At 36.2% G+C, this 16,028-nt stretch overlaps 1 protein-coding gene across 1 annotated transcript in view; it reads left to right on the top strand.

The window, feature by feature from the left end:
- The window catches only part of Shcbp1 (SHC binding and spindle associated 1), a 32,662-nt gene extending 16,855 nt beyond the window's left edge, over positions 1 to 15,807 (top strand). The window contains exons 5-13 of the mRNA XM_021664855.2: positions 1,270 to 1,362; positions 2,738 to 2,971; positions 3,060 to 3,228; positions 3,522 to 3,642; positions 8,295 to 8,426; positions 11,576 to 11,694; positions 12,793 to 12,879; positions 13,207 to 13,348; positions 14,761 to 15,807. Coding sequence (XP_021520530.1) covers positions 1,270 to 1,362; positions 2,738 to 2,971; positions 3,060 to 3,228; positions 3,522 to 3,642; positions 8,295 to 8,426; positions 11,576 to 11,694; positions 12,793 to 12,879; positions 13,207 to 13,348; positions 14,761 to 15,074 — 1,411 coding nt within the window. The 3' untranslated portion in view covers positions 15,075 to 15,807. The remainder of the gene's footprint in view (positions 1 to 1,269; positions 1,363 to 2,737; positions 2,972 to 3,059; positions 3,229 to 3,521; positions 3,643 to 8,294; positions 8,427 to 11,575; positions 11,695 to 12,792; positions 12,880 to 13,206; positions 13,349 to 14,760) is intronic.
- Positions 15,808 to 16,028: the final 221 nt, after the last annotated feature.

Genomic DNA, 16,028 nt, shown 5'->3' with positions numbered 1-16,028 from the left:
TAAAGAAAATATGCATGTTGTCCTCCCCTCTAAGATACTGACTTATTGATTTAGAATAAGGATTTTGTTGTTGTTTGTTTGTTTGATATGGACTCACTATGTAACCTGGAACTGACCTGGAACCCAGTGTGTACATCAAGCTGGCCTCAAACTCACAGATCTACTTGCTTATGCCTCCAAAGTACTGAGATTAAAGGCATGCAACACCCAGCTAGGAGATACAATATACCAGATACAAGTATACCAGGAGACTCCAATGTGTAGCCATGGTTGGGAGCTAATGCTTTATATTAAGTTCCCACATCATCTCTTTTACTGCTTTAATAAAAGCAATAAATTTTATCAGTAAGTCCTAGAAAAGCCATATTGATCTGCCCATTAGACATCACTCATTCGAAAGTCAAATCAACATCTCACCTAAAATACATTTAAAGCACAACTTTTATTTAAACCCTAATTTCTTTCTTTACTACCTAAATAAATGACACTGCCATGTGTCAGGTTACTGATGGTCAGTAGATAGTTGTGATACAATGGAAGTTTGCTAGGGCTGGTGACACACTTACAATCCCAGCACTTCTGAGGCAGGAAGATTAGGGGTTCAAAGCTAGCTTGGACTACAGAACACTGTTCTGTCTCAAAACACTAAACAGAGAAAAACTAGCCCCACTTAAAACAAACAAGCAGAAAGCAAATCACAGAACAACAATATTACAATAATTTGAAGTTTTACTTTGTATAACTCATGAATGTCAACTGTAACAAATATCTTTGATATCTCTTATAAAATAATGTGTACTTGATGTGTTGGTAGGTAAGAAATTTCAGCTGTTATGACATATAAAACTAAGGTTTTATATTCTGTTATGACAGAATACCCAAACAAAAGCAACTTAGTAGAGAAGGGTTTTTTGATTGGTTGGTTGGTTGGTTTGTTTTTAGTTTAATGCTCCAGAGGAAGTATAGACCAACATAGTAAGGAAGCTAGTAGCAGCAGGATGATGCTATCCCCAAACCTCACACAGGCAGCATGGACATAGAGAAATAACAATAAATACAGCCATGTTAAAACCTTGTGCTCAGTATTTCCTTTAGCAGGACTCCATCTCCTAAACATTTCCTCACCTTCCTCACTTTCCCAAACATTGTTACCTTCTGGAAACCAAGTGTTTACCCACATAAACCTATGGTGGACAACTCATATTCAAGCCACAACATCCATCTATTGAGCCAACTATTGAATTTTATTGATATTGAGCTTCTTTTCAGGTTTTTTTACAAACACATTTGGAGGAGTTGGGATGAAGAAGAGGAGGATGAGTATGATTATTTTGTCAGATGTGTTGAACCTCGATTGAGATTGTAAGTATTTATTACTGATGTGGTCGACAAACACACAAGAGCTTCATGGGCTGGAAACTGGCATACAAATAGTACAATATGGCAAGTCATTAAATGTTGTGGGAGAAAACAGACACCTGCATTGTGTGTGTGTACGTGTACACTTGTATTCTGTTTGGTTTTGAGATAGAATCTCTCTATAGCCCAACCTGGCTTTGAACTTAGGATTATTCTGCCTTAGTCTCCCAAGTATTATGATAATAGGCTTTTGCCAGCATGCCTGTCTATATTTATAAACTAAATTTAAAAGAGTTTTAAGAATATCTTGGTTAAAAGCCTGTAAATCTGAATTTTAGGAGCAAGACCAACACAAGGCTTCCTCAAAGGCCCTAATGAAAAAAAGGGGAGTGGGGGATGGGTGGGTGGAGGACAACAGGGAACTTTAGTTCTTTGTCCAGGCCCAGACTTGGCAAGATCCAGTGTATGGCTGGGGCTCTTGGAAACCTGGCTTTCCCCTCTGAGGTGCTGTGGTTATATCAGTCCCAAGGCAACTATATCTAAGGAATCCTGCATGTTCTTTGCCAACATCATCTGATTTAGTTCTCTGCTGAATTTGATCATTTGCCCTCCACAAAACGTATATAAGAGGCTCTACTTTTTAATAAACTTGCTTGAAATAAATCTTCAGCTTATGTAAGACCTCCTGGTCCCAACTATCTGTCTTCTGTATATCTCACTCCATGTCCTCCCCCTTGACACCTAGCCATTTAGGTATCTTACTTCAGCATGTTCAGTTCACTAAAATTTGACTGAGCTAGTATGTTAAAATTCCTGCATAAGGGGTGGCGAGATGGTTCAGCAGGTAAAGGCACTTATCATCTGATAATGCAAGCCTAGAAACCTGAGTTCAATCCCCTACATCTGAAAGTAGGAGGGAGCCAACTGTACAAAACTATTGTTTTCTGACCTCACCCCCTCACACACTTCACACACTTCACAGAGATACACAATATTAAATAAACCATTAAAAACTTTAAAAAATAAAAGATTACTGAATGTTGTTAAGAGAATGAATATTTTCTGTTGTTTTTTTTTTTTTCTTTCTGGTTGCTCTTTAACAGCAATGATTGAATTTTTTATAGATGTGAAATTTAATTGTAGGTGAATATCATATGTATCTGGTACATTTGCTCTTTACCTGAAGAAAAATTGTGTTCTGATTTGATAGTCTGGCATATGTTAACAAGGATTAATTAATATGGTATCTTACATTTCACTGGCAAATGGGAGAACCTAAGGGAATTTTTTGTTTGGTTGGTTGGTTGTTATGGAAAAAATGTGACACTTCATGGAAAAAAATGGAATGATAGAGTGGATTTCAATTTTAAACTTTCAGGTATTATGATATACTTGAAAATCGAGTTCCCTCAGGACTTATTGTTGACTACCACAACCTGTTATCTCAGTGTGAAGAGAGTTACAGGAGATTTTTAAATCTGAGAAGCAGTTTGTCAAATTGTAATTCTGATTCTGAGCAGGAAAATATCTCCATGGTGGAAGGGTTAAATTTGTATTCAGAAATTGAACAGCTGAAACAAAAGCTAAAACTAATTGAGAATCCTTTGCTGAGGTATGTGTATTTTTGTTGTTCTTAATTATTTAACATATCATCTTTCTAGTTATCTCAATGAGAACTAATAGGTCTTTTTTTTTTTAAGATATGTTTTTGGTTATCAGAAGAACTCTAATATCCAAGCAAAAGGTACTCGTCAAAATGGCCAAAAGGTCACCCATGTGGTTTCCTCCACCATGAAGACAGGTCTACTGTGGTCTCTATTCAGGGACAAGTTTTGTGAGGAGTCTTGTAAAGAAGAAACAGAAATTCAGGTAAAAGAAGTTATTTTTCAAAGTGATTATCCTTTTATTCACTCCAAATTTTCATCAGTTCTACAAAGTGTTTACACAAACTTTCTGTAGTTGTTTTTATGTGCGATCCAAATCGTAAGAACACTTTTCTTCAATGATAGCAACACACAAGCACACACTGGGCTAAGAGCACTATAAAAACAATACATAAAAACAAAGTTTGAATTAATTTTCAAGTGAGACATGAAGACACTTGAAGTAATACTTGAGTGGCTTTAGGGGATATATATTTACAATATGTTGTTGTTTTCTAGTTCCATAGTGATTTGTTGTCTGCTATAAATGCCTGCTATGAGGGTGACACTGTCATTATTTGTCCTGGCCATTATGTGGTTCATGGCACCTGCTCCATAGCGGACTCCATTGAGTTGGAAGGTGAGTATGGAAGATCATCCTTTCATTCTTAATTAGTAAATAAGAGAAGTGCCTTGACACATTAAGGATATTTAAATCATATAAGAAATTGAGCCAGTTTTTGAGCAGTTAAATCAAAGGTGTTTGTATCAGTATGTTGCTAAGATGTTTTTAGATGCACATTTAAACAAAAAAAGACTGTTGTAACAAGCATAGGTTACATAAGATTGGTAGATAGGAAATCTATTTCTAAAACAGAAAAATATTTTTGGGTGTATATAAATAATTTTATTTGTTAATTATCTTAGAAAGTATCAGGTTTCCTTATGACATTTTTATATATGCTTAGTTTTGATTTAACCTTGCCACAACCTCTACTTGTTACTATCTCCTTATTCCCTATCATTGTTTGAACCCTTTCATCCCCAATATTCCGCTTCTATTTTCATATCACGTGTGTTCTATTATTTCTCACACCTTTCTCTCTTAAGGCCTTTTCTTCCTCTTATTGGTTCTTTTCTAGTTCATGACATATGTACGTCCCCTCTCATACAAATACATAAAAATTAAAAAGCTAAGATACACATATAAGAGAGAGAATGATGTGTTTGTCTTTCAGAATCTGGATTGCCTCTCTTAATATTTTTCTATTTCCATTTACCTGTGAACTTTGTAATTTCATCTATTTTTTAGAACTGAATTGTGTATATACCACAATATATGTATTGTATATATTTACAATTTTATTATCCATTATCAGTTGATGGATATCTAGTCTGATTCTTTTCTTTTTCATTATGAATGGAACCGAAATAAATACAGAAGAGCAGCTATCTCTTTAGTAGGTTTAGAGAGTTCTTTGAGTATGTCCAGGAATAGTATAGCAGGATCATGTAAGTTCTATTTTTAGCATCCTGAGAAACTTCCACAATGATTTCCATAGTCCATATTACATTTCCACTAATAGTGGATAAGAATTTCTCCACATCTTCACCAGCAGTTTTTGTCATTCATTTTCTTAGTGAATACTCTGTATTCAGTTCTATGGCCTTTTTGACTTTTTTGTTGTTGTTGTTGTTTGTTTGTTTGTTTGTTTGTTTTAGTATTTTGAATTATTTTTATGTTCTATATATTAACCATCTGTAGAATATATAGCTGGAAAATATTTTCTACCCTGATTTAACAGGACCCTTTGCTGTACAGAAGCTTTTTAATTTTATGAGGTCAAATTTATTGATTGTTGGTCTTATCTTCTGAATGCAAGAAGTCCTTATCTTGAAGTCTTCCCTTTTTATTCCTCTAACAGTTTCAGAGTTTTAGGTCTTATGTTTAGATCTTTGATCTGGTTAGGATTGCAGAGTATGTGCATGTGTGTGTGTATGTAAGACGAGGAGTAAGCGTCTAGTTTCATTCTTCTGCATACGTGTATCTTTTTCCAAAAACACTTTGTTAAAGAGACTATATTTTCCCCAATGAATATTTTTAGCATCTTTGTCAAAAATCAAGTGGCTGTAGCTTCATGGGTTTATATCTGGATCTTATATTATGCTCCACTGATACACACACACCAACACTATACTGTTTTTGGTAAATGGTGATGCTTTTTTTTCTAACTCAGTATTGCTTTGGTACTTTTTGTTTGTTTGTTTTCTGTTTTTCAATACAGGATTTCTTTGTCTCCCTGGCTGTCCTGGACTCACTTTGTAGACCAGGCTCACAGCAATCCACCTGCCTCTGCCTCTCTGAGTGCTGGGATTAAAGGCATGTACCACCACACCTGGCTATTAGTACTTTTTTAAAAACTAAAAAAGTTGCTTATTTATTTTCCTTCTGGTTTAACAGTTTCATATGCTATGTATTATGATTTTATTTACCCTCTCTCATTACCTTCTATCATGTTCCTTTTTCACTTGAACTGCTTCTTTCTACATAGGACCCTCATGATACCCACCCCCTCTTCTCCAGCAATCACTAACAGTCATTAGTTCCTCAGCAAAGAATGAGGTCTCATGGACACCTCTTCTATCCATGATGGAAAACTGGGAGGCTCAGTCTTATATAGGTATCTATAAATGCTGTTTGTTTGTAGTTGTAATGGTCATGTCATATTTGGATGGCAGCATTTCGTGATATTCTTTACAATCTTCTGATCTTTAAATCCTTTTTTGCATCCTTTTGTGATGTTTCCTGAGCCTTGGATGGTGGTTGATAAAGATGTCACTTAGTAGTCACTTATTCTCAGCACTTTGACCAGATATGTGGCTACCTCTGCTAAGGGTAAAAACATGTTTAGAAGGCAGTTTGACTACATGTTTGTTTTTGGAGACAGGTAATATGTGCTTCCCTTGGTCCCATGAGCTCTTCAGCCATATGTAAATTCTCCTGAGGAGCAGGCCCCAAACCACTCACAAAGCAGTTAGTTATTTCCAGAATAGTCATGTTATCTTGTATCAGTGAGCATACCCTGTCTGGCAGGTGTATGTTATCACATGCATAATCTATAGTTGGGTGAGACTGTTGATAAGATTTTTCCCTTAGGAGCCTGGATAGTACCTCCTGTTACTGTGAACCTTAGCCAGCAGAGAGTGAGTTTCTAGCATAGTTCCATCTCTTTTTCTGTTTTCTCTAACAAAAGTATGTTGCCCTCAAGTTCTGGTGGGTGACTAAGAACAATGATAATAGCCTGTTCTTTTGAGAAGTTTCTGATCCACAAGTCATGGGGCAGTAACTCACGTGTGGTATCAGGCTCTAGTTTAAAAGCTTTTTTTCTTTCTTTCTTTTTTTTTTTTTTCAATGCAGTTTATTCAGGAACCTTGAACAATCCTCGGACCCTGGGGAAAGCCAGCCCACAGCTTAAATAGCCTCTGGGTAGCCAACCCAGGCGTGCCACGTGGGCAATGCAGATAGGTCCACATACATGGAAGCAAGCCAGATCCTCAGCCTTAGCCAAATGTGGACTTGTTCGTGACAGAGAGCACTCACCATCGGGAAGGTGGAAGGCGGAAACCAGCTCCATGTTTAAGGCATAGCATTCCGCAGCTCTCTGCAGTTCCCCCTTTTTGTTTTAGACGCATCAGGCAAGAGTAGAGGTCTGATCTCTGATATTAGAAATAAATTGGGACTTTTTACCGATGTTCATTTAGGTGTCATCCACCCAAAGAGCATCAGACCCGTCCAATACCTTTTTCTCAGAGGCGGGACCTGGGGCATCAACCCGCATGCAACCAGACATGCTCTTCTCTGGGTCCAAAGCGGATGACCCTGAGTGCAGTGCTTAGCCTCGCATCCTGAGCGTATCATTTTAGCTTTTTATGGTAGCCAACCATGCTTGGGGAGACTGTCCTGCTTCAATGGCTGTAAAGGCCTGAATGATCATGGCTGCATCACACTGTTGTGAGACTCTAATCTTGCATATATACCACAGGCAAACCAAGGAGACCAACACCAGAAGGCCTGCTAACGCTCCCATGCCCGCCCATTCCTTCAGATGATTCATAGCTGCAGCAATCCATGATGATAATCCTGTGGCTAGTCCTGCGTCCACTCTGGTAGAATTTACTGTGACAATGGCCACTCTCAGCTGCTCCATCGTAGTATCGAATTCTCCAGTCCAATTACCTAAAATATAGCTCGACAATTGTTTAGACAGATTTGCATCACAGGAAAAATTCTCATGTTATATGCTAGTGACTCAAAGTCCAACATATTTTCATTGACAGCCAAGTTGAGCGATTTGCCATAGGGTATCAATTTGCTCCTGCACGAGGTCTTTCTTTCTTTTTTAACAGTTTATTCACTTTATATCCCAGCTGTAGCCCCCTCCCTTGTCCCCTCCCAATCCCACCCACCTTCCCTCCCTTGTCCCCTCCCATGCCCTTCCTCCAGTCCACTAATAGGGGAGGTCCTCCTCCCCTTCCATCTGATCCTAGCCTATCAGATTAAAAGCTTTTTTTTATTTCTTTAAGCTATTATTATTATTTTACTTTATAAAGTAATAAGTTTTTATATAACTTTTATATGCTTCCTTAGTTTTGTTTTCCTATCTTCCCTGTACTGCTGTATCCCTGCCCAAACCCTTTAATGCCTAGTCCCACTTTCATGTCTCCGTGTTTTACTACCTCCTCCCTTGGTGTTTCCTCTGTCCATGGACTCTTTCTTTTCTCTATAAGGAATTAAACTTGAATTAAAAATTTAAAAAAAAATTAAGCTGGGTGTGGTGGCACACACCTTTAATCCTAGCACTCAAGGATACAGAGATAGGAGGATTGTGAGTTTAAAGCAAGTCCAGGACAGCCAAAGCTGCACAAAGAAACCGTGTTTCCAAAACTAAAACAAAAAAACAAAACAAAACAACTTAAATAAATAAATAAATAAGCAAACAAACAGAGAAAACCTGTTTCAAAAAAAAAAAAACAAATAAGGAAATAAAAGTTAAGGAATCTAAATTTTGAAGTTATGTATACCAAAAAGAAAATATGAGGTCTCCTTTTCTGGGCCTAGGTTACTATACTCAGTGTAATATTTTCCATTTCTGTCCATTTTCCTGCAAGTTTCATATCTTCCTTTCTTATGGCTGTTTAGAATTCCATTGTCCATTCATTTGTTGTTAGACATTTAGATCATCTAACCTTTTGTATGTAGGCATTTCTCTTAATTTTTCCTCTCTTCCTTAGGATATGGTTTACCAGATGATATTGTCATAGAAAAGAGGGGCAAAGGAGATACTTTTTTGGATTGCATGGGTATGGATATTAAAATTTCAAGCATAAAATTTATTCAGCGTGATTCTATAGAAGGAATCTTAAGTAAGTATATGGGTGTTCGGTGTATATTTTATTTTGAACTTTGTGTGAAAAGTTGATTTTCCTGGAAGATAAAATGTAATGAACTTGAATATATGGAAGGCTGATTAATAACATGTGTATAGCATGAGGACTTAGGAAGCCTCAAAATGAAAAATAATTTAGTTTATTCTTGAAAACTTACGATTTTTCTTTTCTGTTAGTGGTTTGTTGTTTGTTTGTTTGTTTGTTTGTTTGTTTGTTTGTTTTTGAGACAGGGTTTCACTCTGAATCTGGCCATCCTGGAACTGTTGGCAAATGTCAATCCTGCCTCAACCTCATGAGCCCTAGGTTTATAGGTATATTTCACTATACCTAACACTAGTATAACAGTGTTAAATTGGTGGAACCCTTTAGAGGTGGGACCTAGTAGTAGTCAATTAGTTTACAGAGGTTCTATCCTCAGGAATGGATTACTATAGGTCTCGTAGGAACAGATTAGTTTTGGGGGCATAGGTTCTTCTAAGAGTGAACATGATACGTCTGTATTCTTGCTTCGTGCTAGTGCATGTGCTCCTTCTACATGCAATTCCTTTTCTTATACCTGTCCACATTGTAACATAGCAGGGGAGATCTTATCAGACACCATGCTGTTCTGATTTCACAGATACTAGAATCATATATCAGGTCTTTTGTTACAGACACACCAAAAAGACCAAGACATCACTCTACTATTTGTTTTATAGAATACATGTCCACCAGTTTTCAAGGTCCCTTTCTTTTTCCAAGATACCCAGAAAAACTGTTCATTGATATATGTATATCAATAATAATATGAGTATTATGAATCTTTTTTGTAATGAATATATACTTTTCCATTTCTTAGTTTAAGGCATTTTTTTTTTCTTTTTTATGTGTGAATGTGGTTACCTACCTACTGTTCTTAGGGAGAGGCAAGTCAGAAAACAATCTTGGGTGTCAGTCATCATTTTCCACCTTGTTAGAGGAAGGGTTTCTTTGTTGTTAACTGCAGTTCATACCAAGGTAGCTGGCCTGGGTCCTTTGGGGTTTCCTCTGTGTATCCACCTCTTACCTCACTATAGGATCACTGGGATTGCATGTGTGCACTACTGTATACTTGGCTGTACCTGAGCTCTGGACATTTAAACTTAGGCACTAACATTGGCAAGTGCCTTACCCACTGAGCCAGTCACTTATTATTAATAATATTGTCTTTAGTTCTTAGAAAATAGCTCAAAATAGGTACGTTATATTTTATATAAATTAGGTGTTTTGTATTTTTTGAGTTTGTAACATGTGTAACAAAATTTAAATAGTACCCCTGAAAAGTATCCTATTGTCTAATTGTGGTCTAAACCCTCATAAGTTTGTACAATTTTCTGCCTTTCCATTCCGTTTTGGAAATATCAGGTATCTTTACTTTCTTTTTTTTAAAAAAATTATTTATTATGTTTACAGTATTCTGTCTGCATGTACACCTACATGCCAGAATAGGGCACCAGATCTCATTTTAGATGGTTGTGAGCCACCATGTGGTTACTGGGAATTGAATTCAAGACCTCTGGGAGAGCAGCCAGTGCTCATTACATCTGAGCCATCTCTCCAGCCCTTTACTTTCTTTTTTACTTTAATAAACTTTCTAGTTTTTCCTTAGGGGAACATCTAGGTATTGTATCCTTTATATGAAAATCTTTATTTAATAAAAATCATTCCATCCTTACACCTTTTGCTTACTGGTTTTCTTAATAACATGACACATGTGCTTAATTATGTTTTTATTACTGTCCATAGCTTGGCATGTTTTTACCAACATGTTGCTTTCAAAATTTATGATGGCTTTTGTTTTAAAGTTGCTGTCAACCTGTTGGCTGCTTTCAGCAAATTGTTACCATAACACACTCATAAATGCATGCATTATGTGTTCATAGACATGAAATAGTATATGACTTAAGACTAAAGCTATTCATTTGCTTAGGTTGTAAAAGCTTGCCCCAACCTGTGGGGCTTCAACGAGGTTCCTAAGGGGAAGATTGGAAGGAATGGGGGAGGGGAGGAACAAGAGACACAGGAATAAGCCAAGTCTGTTCATCTGATCAAAGCTTCCGTTTATTAGAAATTTTTACCCAACTTATATAGGGAGAGAAGGCAGGAAAGGGGAAAGGTTAATCTACTGCTGCAGGAGATAGGAAGAGTACTTTCATGGGTTAAATATTGTACCCGCAAGATACCATAAGGGTGGTTTCTAAAGATATCTTATGGATGCTCTAACAAACGTATGTCCTCATAATCTATCACCCATGATTTAGAGTCTTAGATAACTCTTTCACTACATAGCTTTAGGTCTCCACTAAATGACCTTTGCTCTCTACTTGGCTTTGGCTTCAGTAAATACCTTTGTTTCCAATATATAGCTTTGGCTCACTAATTGACTTTGGCTTCCATAGATACCTTTGTCTCTACTAGATAGCTTTGACTTTGGCTTCCGTAGATAGATTTGGCTCCTGGCAAAAGCTGATTACATGGAGTTTAAAACAAGTTGGTTACACTGTTCTCTTAAAGGTTAGTACAGTGGTTTGAATGAGGATGGTACCCATTGGATCATATATTTGAATGCTTGTTTCCCAGTTGGACTTTTGGGAAGGATTAGGTGTGGTCCTGTTGGAGAAGGTGTGGTACTGGAGATGGGATTTGAGGTTTCAAAATCCCACACTAGGCTGAGTCTCACTCTCTGCATGCTGCCTATTGATCAGGATGTATAAGTCTCAGCTACTTCTCCAGCCCCATGCTTCCCTATCTGATACCATGCTCCCCACAGTGATACTAACCTTCTAAAACTGTTATCAACCCCCACACCCATGTGCCCATTAAATGCTTTTTTCTTATAAGACTTGTGATGTATCTTCACAGCAATAAAACAGTGACCAAGGCAGCAGATTAAACATAAACAGCTGCATACACAACAGGATAGGTTAAGTGTATAGTTTTAAAGGGTCTCTCCACATATTAACTTGGCTGCAAAGTTCATCAAAAGTAAAGTCTTTTTTGGGTCAAGAGACATGTTTATAAAGAGTTATCAGGACATCTAACGTTAGCTGTAAACTGTTTCTGATATTAATATATCACTTGAAATAGTTGAATATTTTTTGTTACAGTCATTCATCATGGCAAGACCACACTAGAAAACTGTGTACTGCAATGTGAAACTACAGGAGTCACAGTACGCACATCAGCAGAACTTTTCATGAAGAACTCAGATGTATATGGTGCCAAGGTATTGCTTCGTCTCTGGAAAGAAGTAGTTCTTTATTGTTTAAGTTTGAAGTCAATCAGTCACATATGATACCAAGATATAAATCTATTCTTTCTTCAAGGAGAATCAGACACTAATATCTCCTAGTCATCTAAAGTTTGGGTAGTCATTAAACATAGACCTCTATAGCATTTTATAAATAAGACACTGAGAATAAAAATGATTATCTAATGTTGCCTGTGTCAATCCGAAAAAGTATAGGCAGAGGTTGACATTGTCTTCCTCAATCACTTTTACATTATTTTTTGAGGTAGAGTTTCTCACTCAATATGGAGTTCAGTTAGTCTGACTGAACAATGAAATCAAGTGATTCCTGTCTCTGTTCTTACAGGACTGGAGGTACAGGTTCACACTGTTGTGTTTGGGATCCAAACATTCCAGGCTTATGTTGTAGGCACTTTAGTAAACAAACCATTTCTTCAGTTCCATGAATGTGATTTTTGAAAGTAATTAGTTATCAGTAGTTGTTCGTCATTGGAGTATTTCTTGATGGCAGTATTGATTATAACTGCCTAATAAAGGCAAGCAAAATGGCTCCATGGGTTAGATGCTTGCTGCTAAACCTGAAAACCTGAGTTTGGTCCCTGGGAACCAAAATGATGGAAGGAGAGAATCTGCACCTACAAATTGTCTTCTGAATTTCACAGGCACACCATGGCACATGTACACACTCATGTTTGTGTGCTCACACATGTCTCCAAAATAAATAAATGTAAAAGAAGAAAGACATAATAAAAGTTATCTTTAAAACAGTATGTTTTACATTTATCCCATCTGAAAGACTAAGAAGTGATAGTAATAAACCTTTATAATCTTGTCTTTTTAAAATATTTGTTTGTATGTGAGTGTTTTTCCTGCTGGTACGTTTATCCATTACTTGTGTTCATGGAGGGAGGCCAGAACAAGATGTTGGATCCCCTGGAACTGGGCTTAAAGATGATTGTGAACTAGGTACTAAGGTACTAGGAATTGAACCCTGGGTCCAGTGGTCTTAACTGCTTAGCTATCTCTCCAGTCCCAGGTCTTGACTTTTTGTAACTATTATCTCATATTTTATAGGGTGCTGGTATAGAAATATATCCTGGAAGTAAGTGTACCCTGACTGACAATGGGATTCATCACTGCAAGGAAGGAATCCTCATTAAGGTAGGTATCAGCTGAAACATTTTTTTTTCAAAGGTTATAATTTCACCCAAAAAGTTATATTTATTTTATTCTCGTGTTGTGCTCTGTTATTCTTTAAAGTATAAGTAGTATATAAATTTTAATAACACTAATAGTGATTAAAAGTCTTTAGATAATAGTTTGTTAAATGACAACAACACACAACTCTGACCTCACTTCTACAACTTACTAATAAGCATGGATTTTCTACTTTTACTTTAGAAATAGTGTGGAGAATTTTTGAAGGTAGAGAGTTTATGAAACATGTTTACTAATAATTCCTTAAGACATTTGTTTTCAATGTCACAGGATTTCCTTGATGAGCATTATGATATTCCCAAAATATCTATGATAAATAACATCATACATAATAATGAAGGTTACGGTGTTGTTTTGGTGAAGCCTACGATTTTCTGTGATCTACAGGAAAATGTCCAAGATGAAGCTGGTGGTATGCTATGTTTAGTAATTTAATTAAATTTATGTAAATGCATTTATTAATTGAATAGAAAAGTAGACCTAATTTATCGTATTTCAGCACTAAATTCTCATGAAGACTTTAGTTTTTCTCACTCAAAAATATTGCTGGATGGAGGTCTGGGGAAATATTTCAGCTAGTAGCATGCTTGCCTAACATCCACAAAACTGTAGGTTCAGTTTCAACACTTGGAGTTAGAAGCAGGAGAATTGAAGTTCAAGGTCATACTTAATTACAGAGAGTCAGAGATCAATTTTCAAAAAAAAAAATCATTGAATATGCTTGGTCATAGAGATAGAGAAGCTTGATGAAGCCATTATAGAATCTAAACATAAAAGAAACTTTCAAATTTGACTTGTTCAACTGTTCATTCATTTCAGTGTAAGGTCCTTATTTTTGGCTTCTTGTAAGTATAAAACAAAGCGACTTCTATAGATATTTGTGAATGATGGAAGCAGGAAATGAATTTTCCAGGTTGAATGCTGCTTCTGAAGGTTTACTGGAGTTTGCCTTTACTTTTCATTATTAAAAGTACCTCCCTGTCACCACCTTTCCTGGCAGAGAAGGTGAGCACACAATGGAAATTTGTGAACTTCAAGCCATTGTAAATTACTTTTAAATATCAGACACAAAGAAGTCTAAAGTATTGGCATGGCTGTGGATATTTAGGGGCAGTTTAAAGAGTAGGCCTTGTTGTCCTGCAGGAGCCATTTCCCTCAGGACATCACAGGGTAATATTGAGATGTATGTTGAATAGAATCTTACCTTGAAAGCTCTGGTGGAAGAATCTACTTCCATGGTATAGATTTTAGGACTAAGGTCTCTCTTGGCTGGAATCATTCTGTAGCCCTGCTGATTAAGATACACAGATTCAAGCAAATATATCATGTTTCAATCTGAGTTCCTCTTCAACAACCAGCTAGAACAAACTTTTTGATAAAGCCTTAGTCACATTGCTAGATGATAATGCAAAATCTTGTTGCTATTTAACAATCATGAGAGTATACTCTTCAGGATGGGAATCATGAGGCCAATCAATTAGCCTATAGATTGGGAGTTTATTTAAGAAAAGTAGGACTATTATATTATTATTTGTATCCTAGCTCATGTAGCTTAGCAGATAGTAAATATCCATGAAAATGTCTGTCCAGTGACTGAAATTTTAGGATGAAGAAGGTAAACAAAGTTTAACATTGGTGACCCTATTAGTCTTATGAAACTTTGCAAGAAGATTCAAGTAGCTACTCACTGAGAGTCTTATAGTAAAGAATTTGTAATATCCTGTTATAAACTCTTGGCAGAAAATGCTTGAGTCTAACAGACTGTGTTCTATCTCCTTTTTGGTTAGACTATATATTTAACTTTATTATAATTTCTTTCCTTAGACAGTACAGTTCAAAAGACTAGAGAGCCTGATGCCACTGAAGGATTAGATCTGGAAGAAATGCTTCACTGTGTGGCTAGCAAAATGGAGCTTTATACTACAGCTGATTTTTCTGAACAAGCTAAGGGAAACTGTGAAATTATAAATGAACTACTAGCTATTTCCATGCAAAAAGGCCGGATGAAGAAAAGATTGAGTGAACTTGGGATCATACAAGCTAATGACAACATAATGTCACAGGAAATGTTTATTGAAATTATGGGAAACCAGTTTAAGTGGAATGGCAAAGGGAGTTTTGGCACATTTCTTTACTAGCTACAATGATATCACGAGCTCATAAAATATTGTGTTTTGAATATGTCCTAAGAATCATGCTGTTTATGTAGTTTGCTTCACGGTTGTATATTATATAAAGTGTACTTGATTGATCTTGTATGAAATATGGATTTACTTCTATCTATTATTCTATGTATTACTTACAAAGCTTATAAGAAAAGCACAAAAACATAAACTATGATTATAGATGTAGCTTAGTAGTAGAACATTTGTCTAACATGCCCAAGGCCCAATGCCCAAGGTTCAATACCCAGCACTCTTTCCAAAAAATGAAAGTAAACTAATTGGAGATTTCTTATCTAGAAAATCATGTTTTTTTACCTGAGACCTCTGTCGTGTTAATCTTGCTAGTACTTTTTTTTTCCTTTCTTTCTTTAAATACACTTTGGTATTGAAAGTGAAAGAGAACGGAGTTGGAAGATGTGAGAATAAGCATGCAGTAGGTGTCATGTATACAGTGCTCTTTAGCTTGTTTGAGATAGGGTCTCTACATACCAGTCACTTTTCAAAAACTTAGTGTGTAAAGCATGATGGCCTCAGACTCACATTGATCTGCCTGCCTCTGCCTCCTGAGTGCTGATATTAAAAACACATGGCACCATACCTAGTTTGAGTGTGATACATTTTTATATTGAAATGTATTGTCATAAAAACAGAAATAATAGGCTACAGATATGAAACAAATGCATTCAGAGCCAGTATTTAATATAAATGATTAACAAGAAAGTATCTTATTGTATTCTAATCATTCTTTTCCTCTTTCTACCCTTCCTATCTTTCTCCCTTCCCCACCCTAACCCTATTTAAGAAGCTTCTTTTAAATTGTAATAAATGATAATAATAAAAAAAGATAAAAGAAAAAAAGTTCTTTTATACCTCAGGCTGGTTTAAAACAGTGTAGTCATTAATGTCCTTAAGCTTCTGATATACTCA

Source organism: Meriones unguiculatus, chromosome 4, assembly GCF_030254825.1.
Source record: "Meriones unguiculatus strain TT.TT164.6M chromosome 4, Bangor_MerUng_6.1, whole genome shotgun sequence".
NCBI lineage: Eukaryota > Metazoa > Chordata > Mammalia > Rodentia > Muridae > Meriones > Meriones unguiculatus.
The sequence above is the reverse complement of the archived record's forward strand: the minus strand, read 5'-3'. Positions and strand labels throughout refer to the sequence as shown.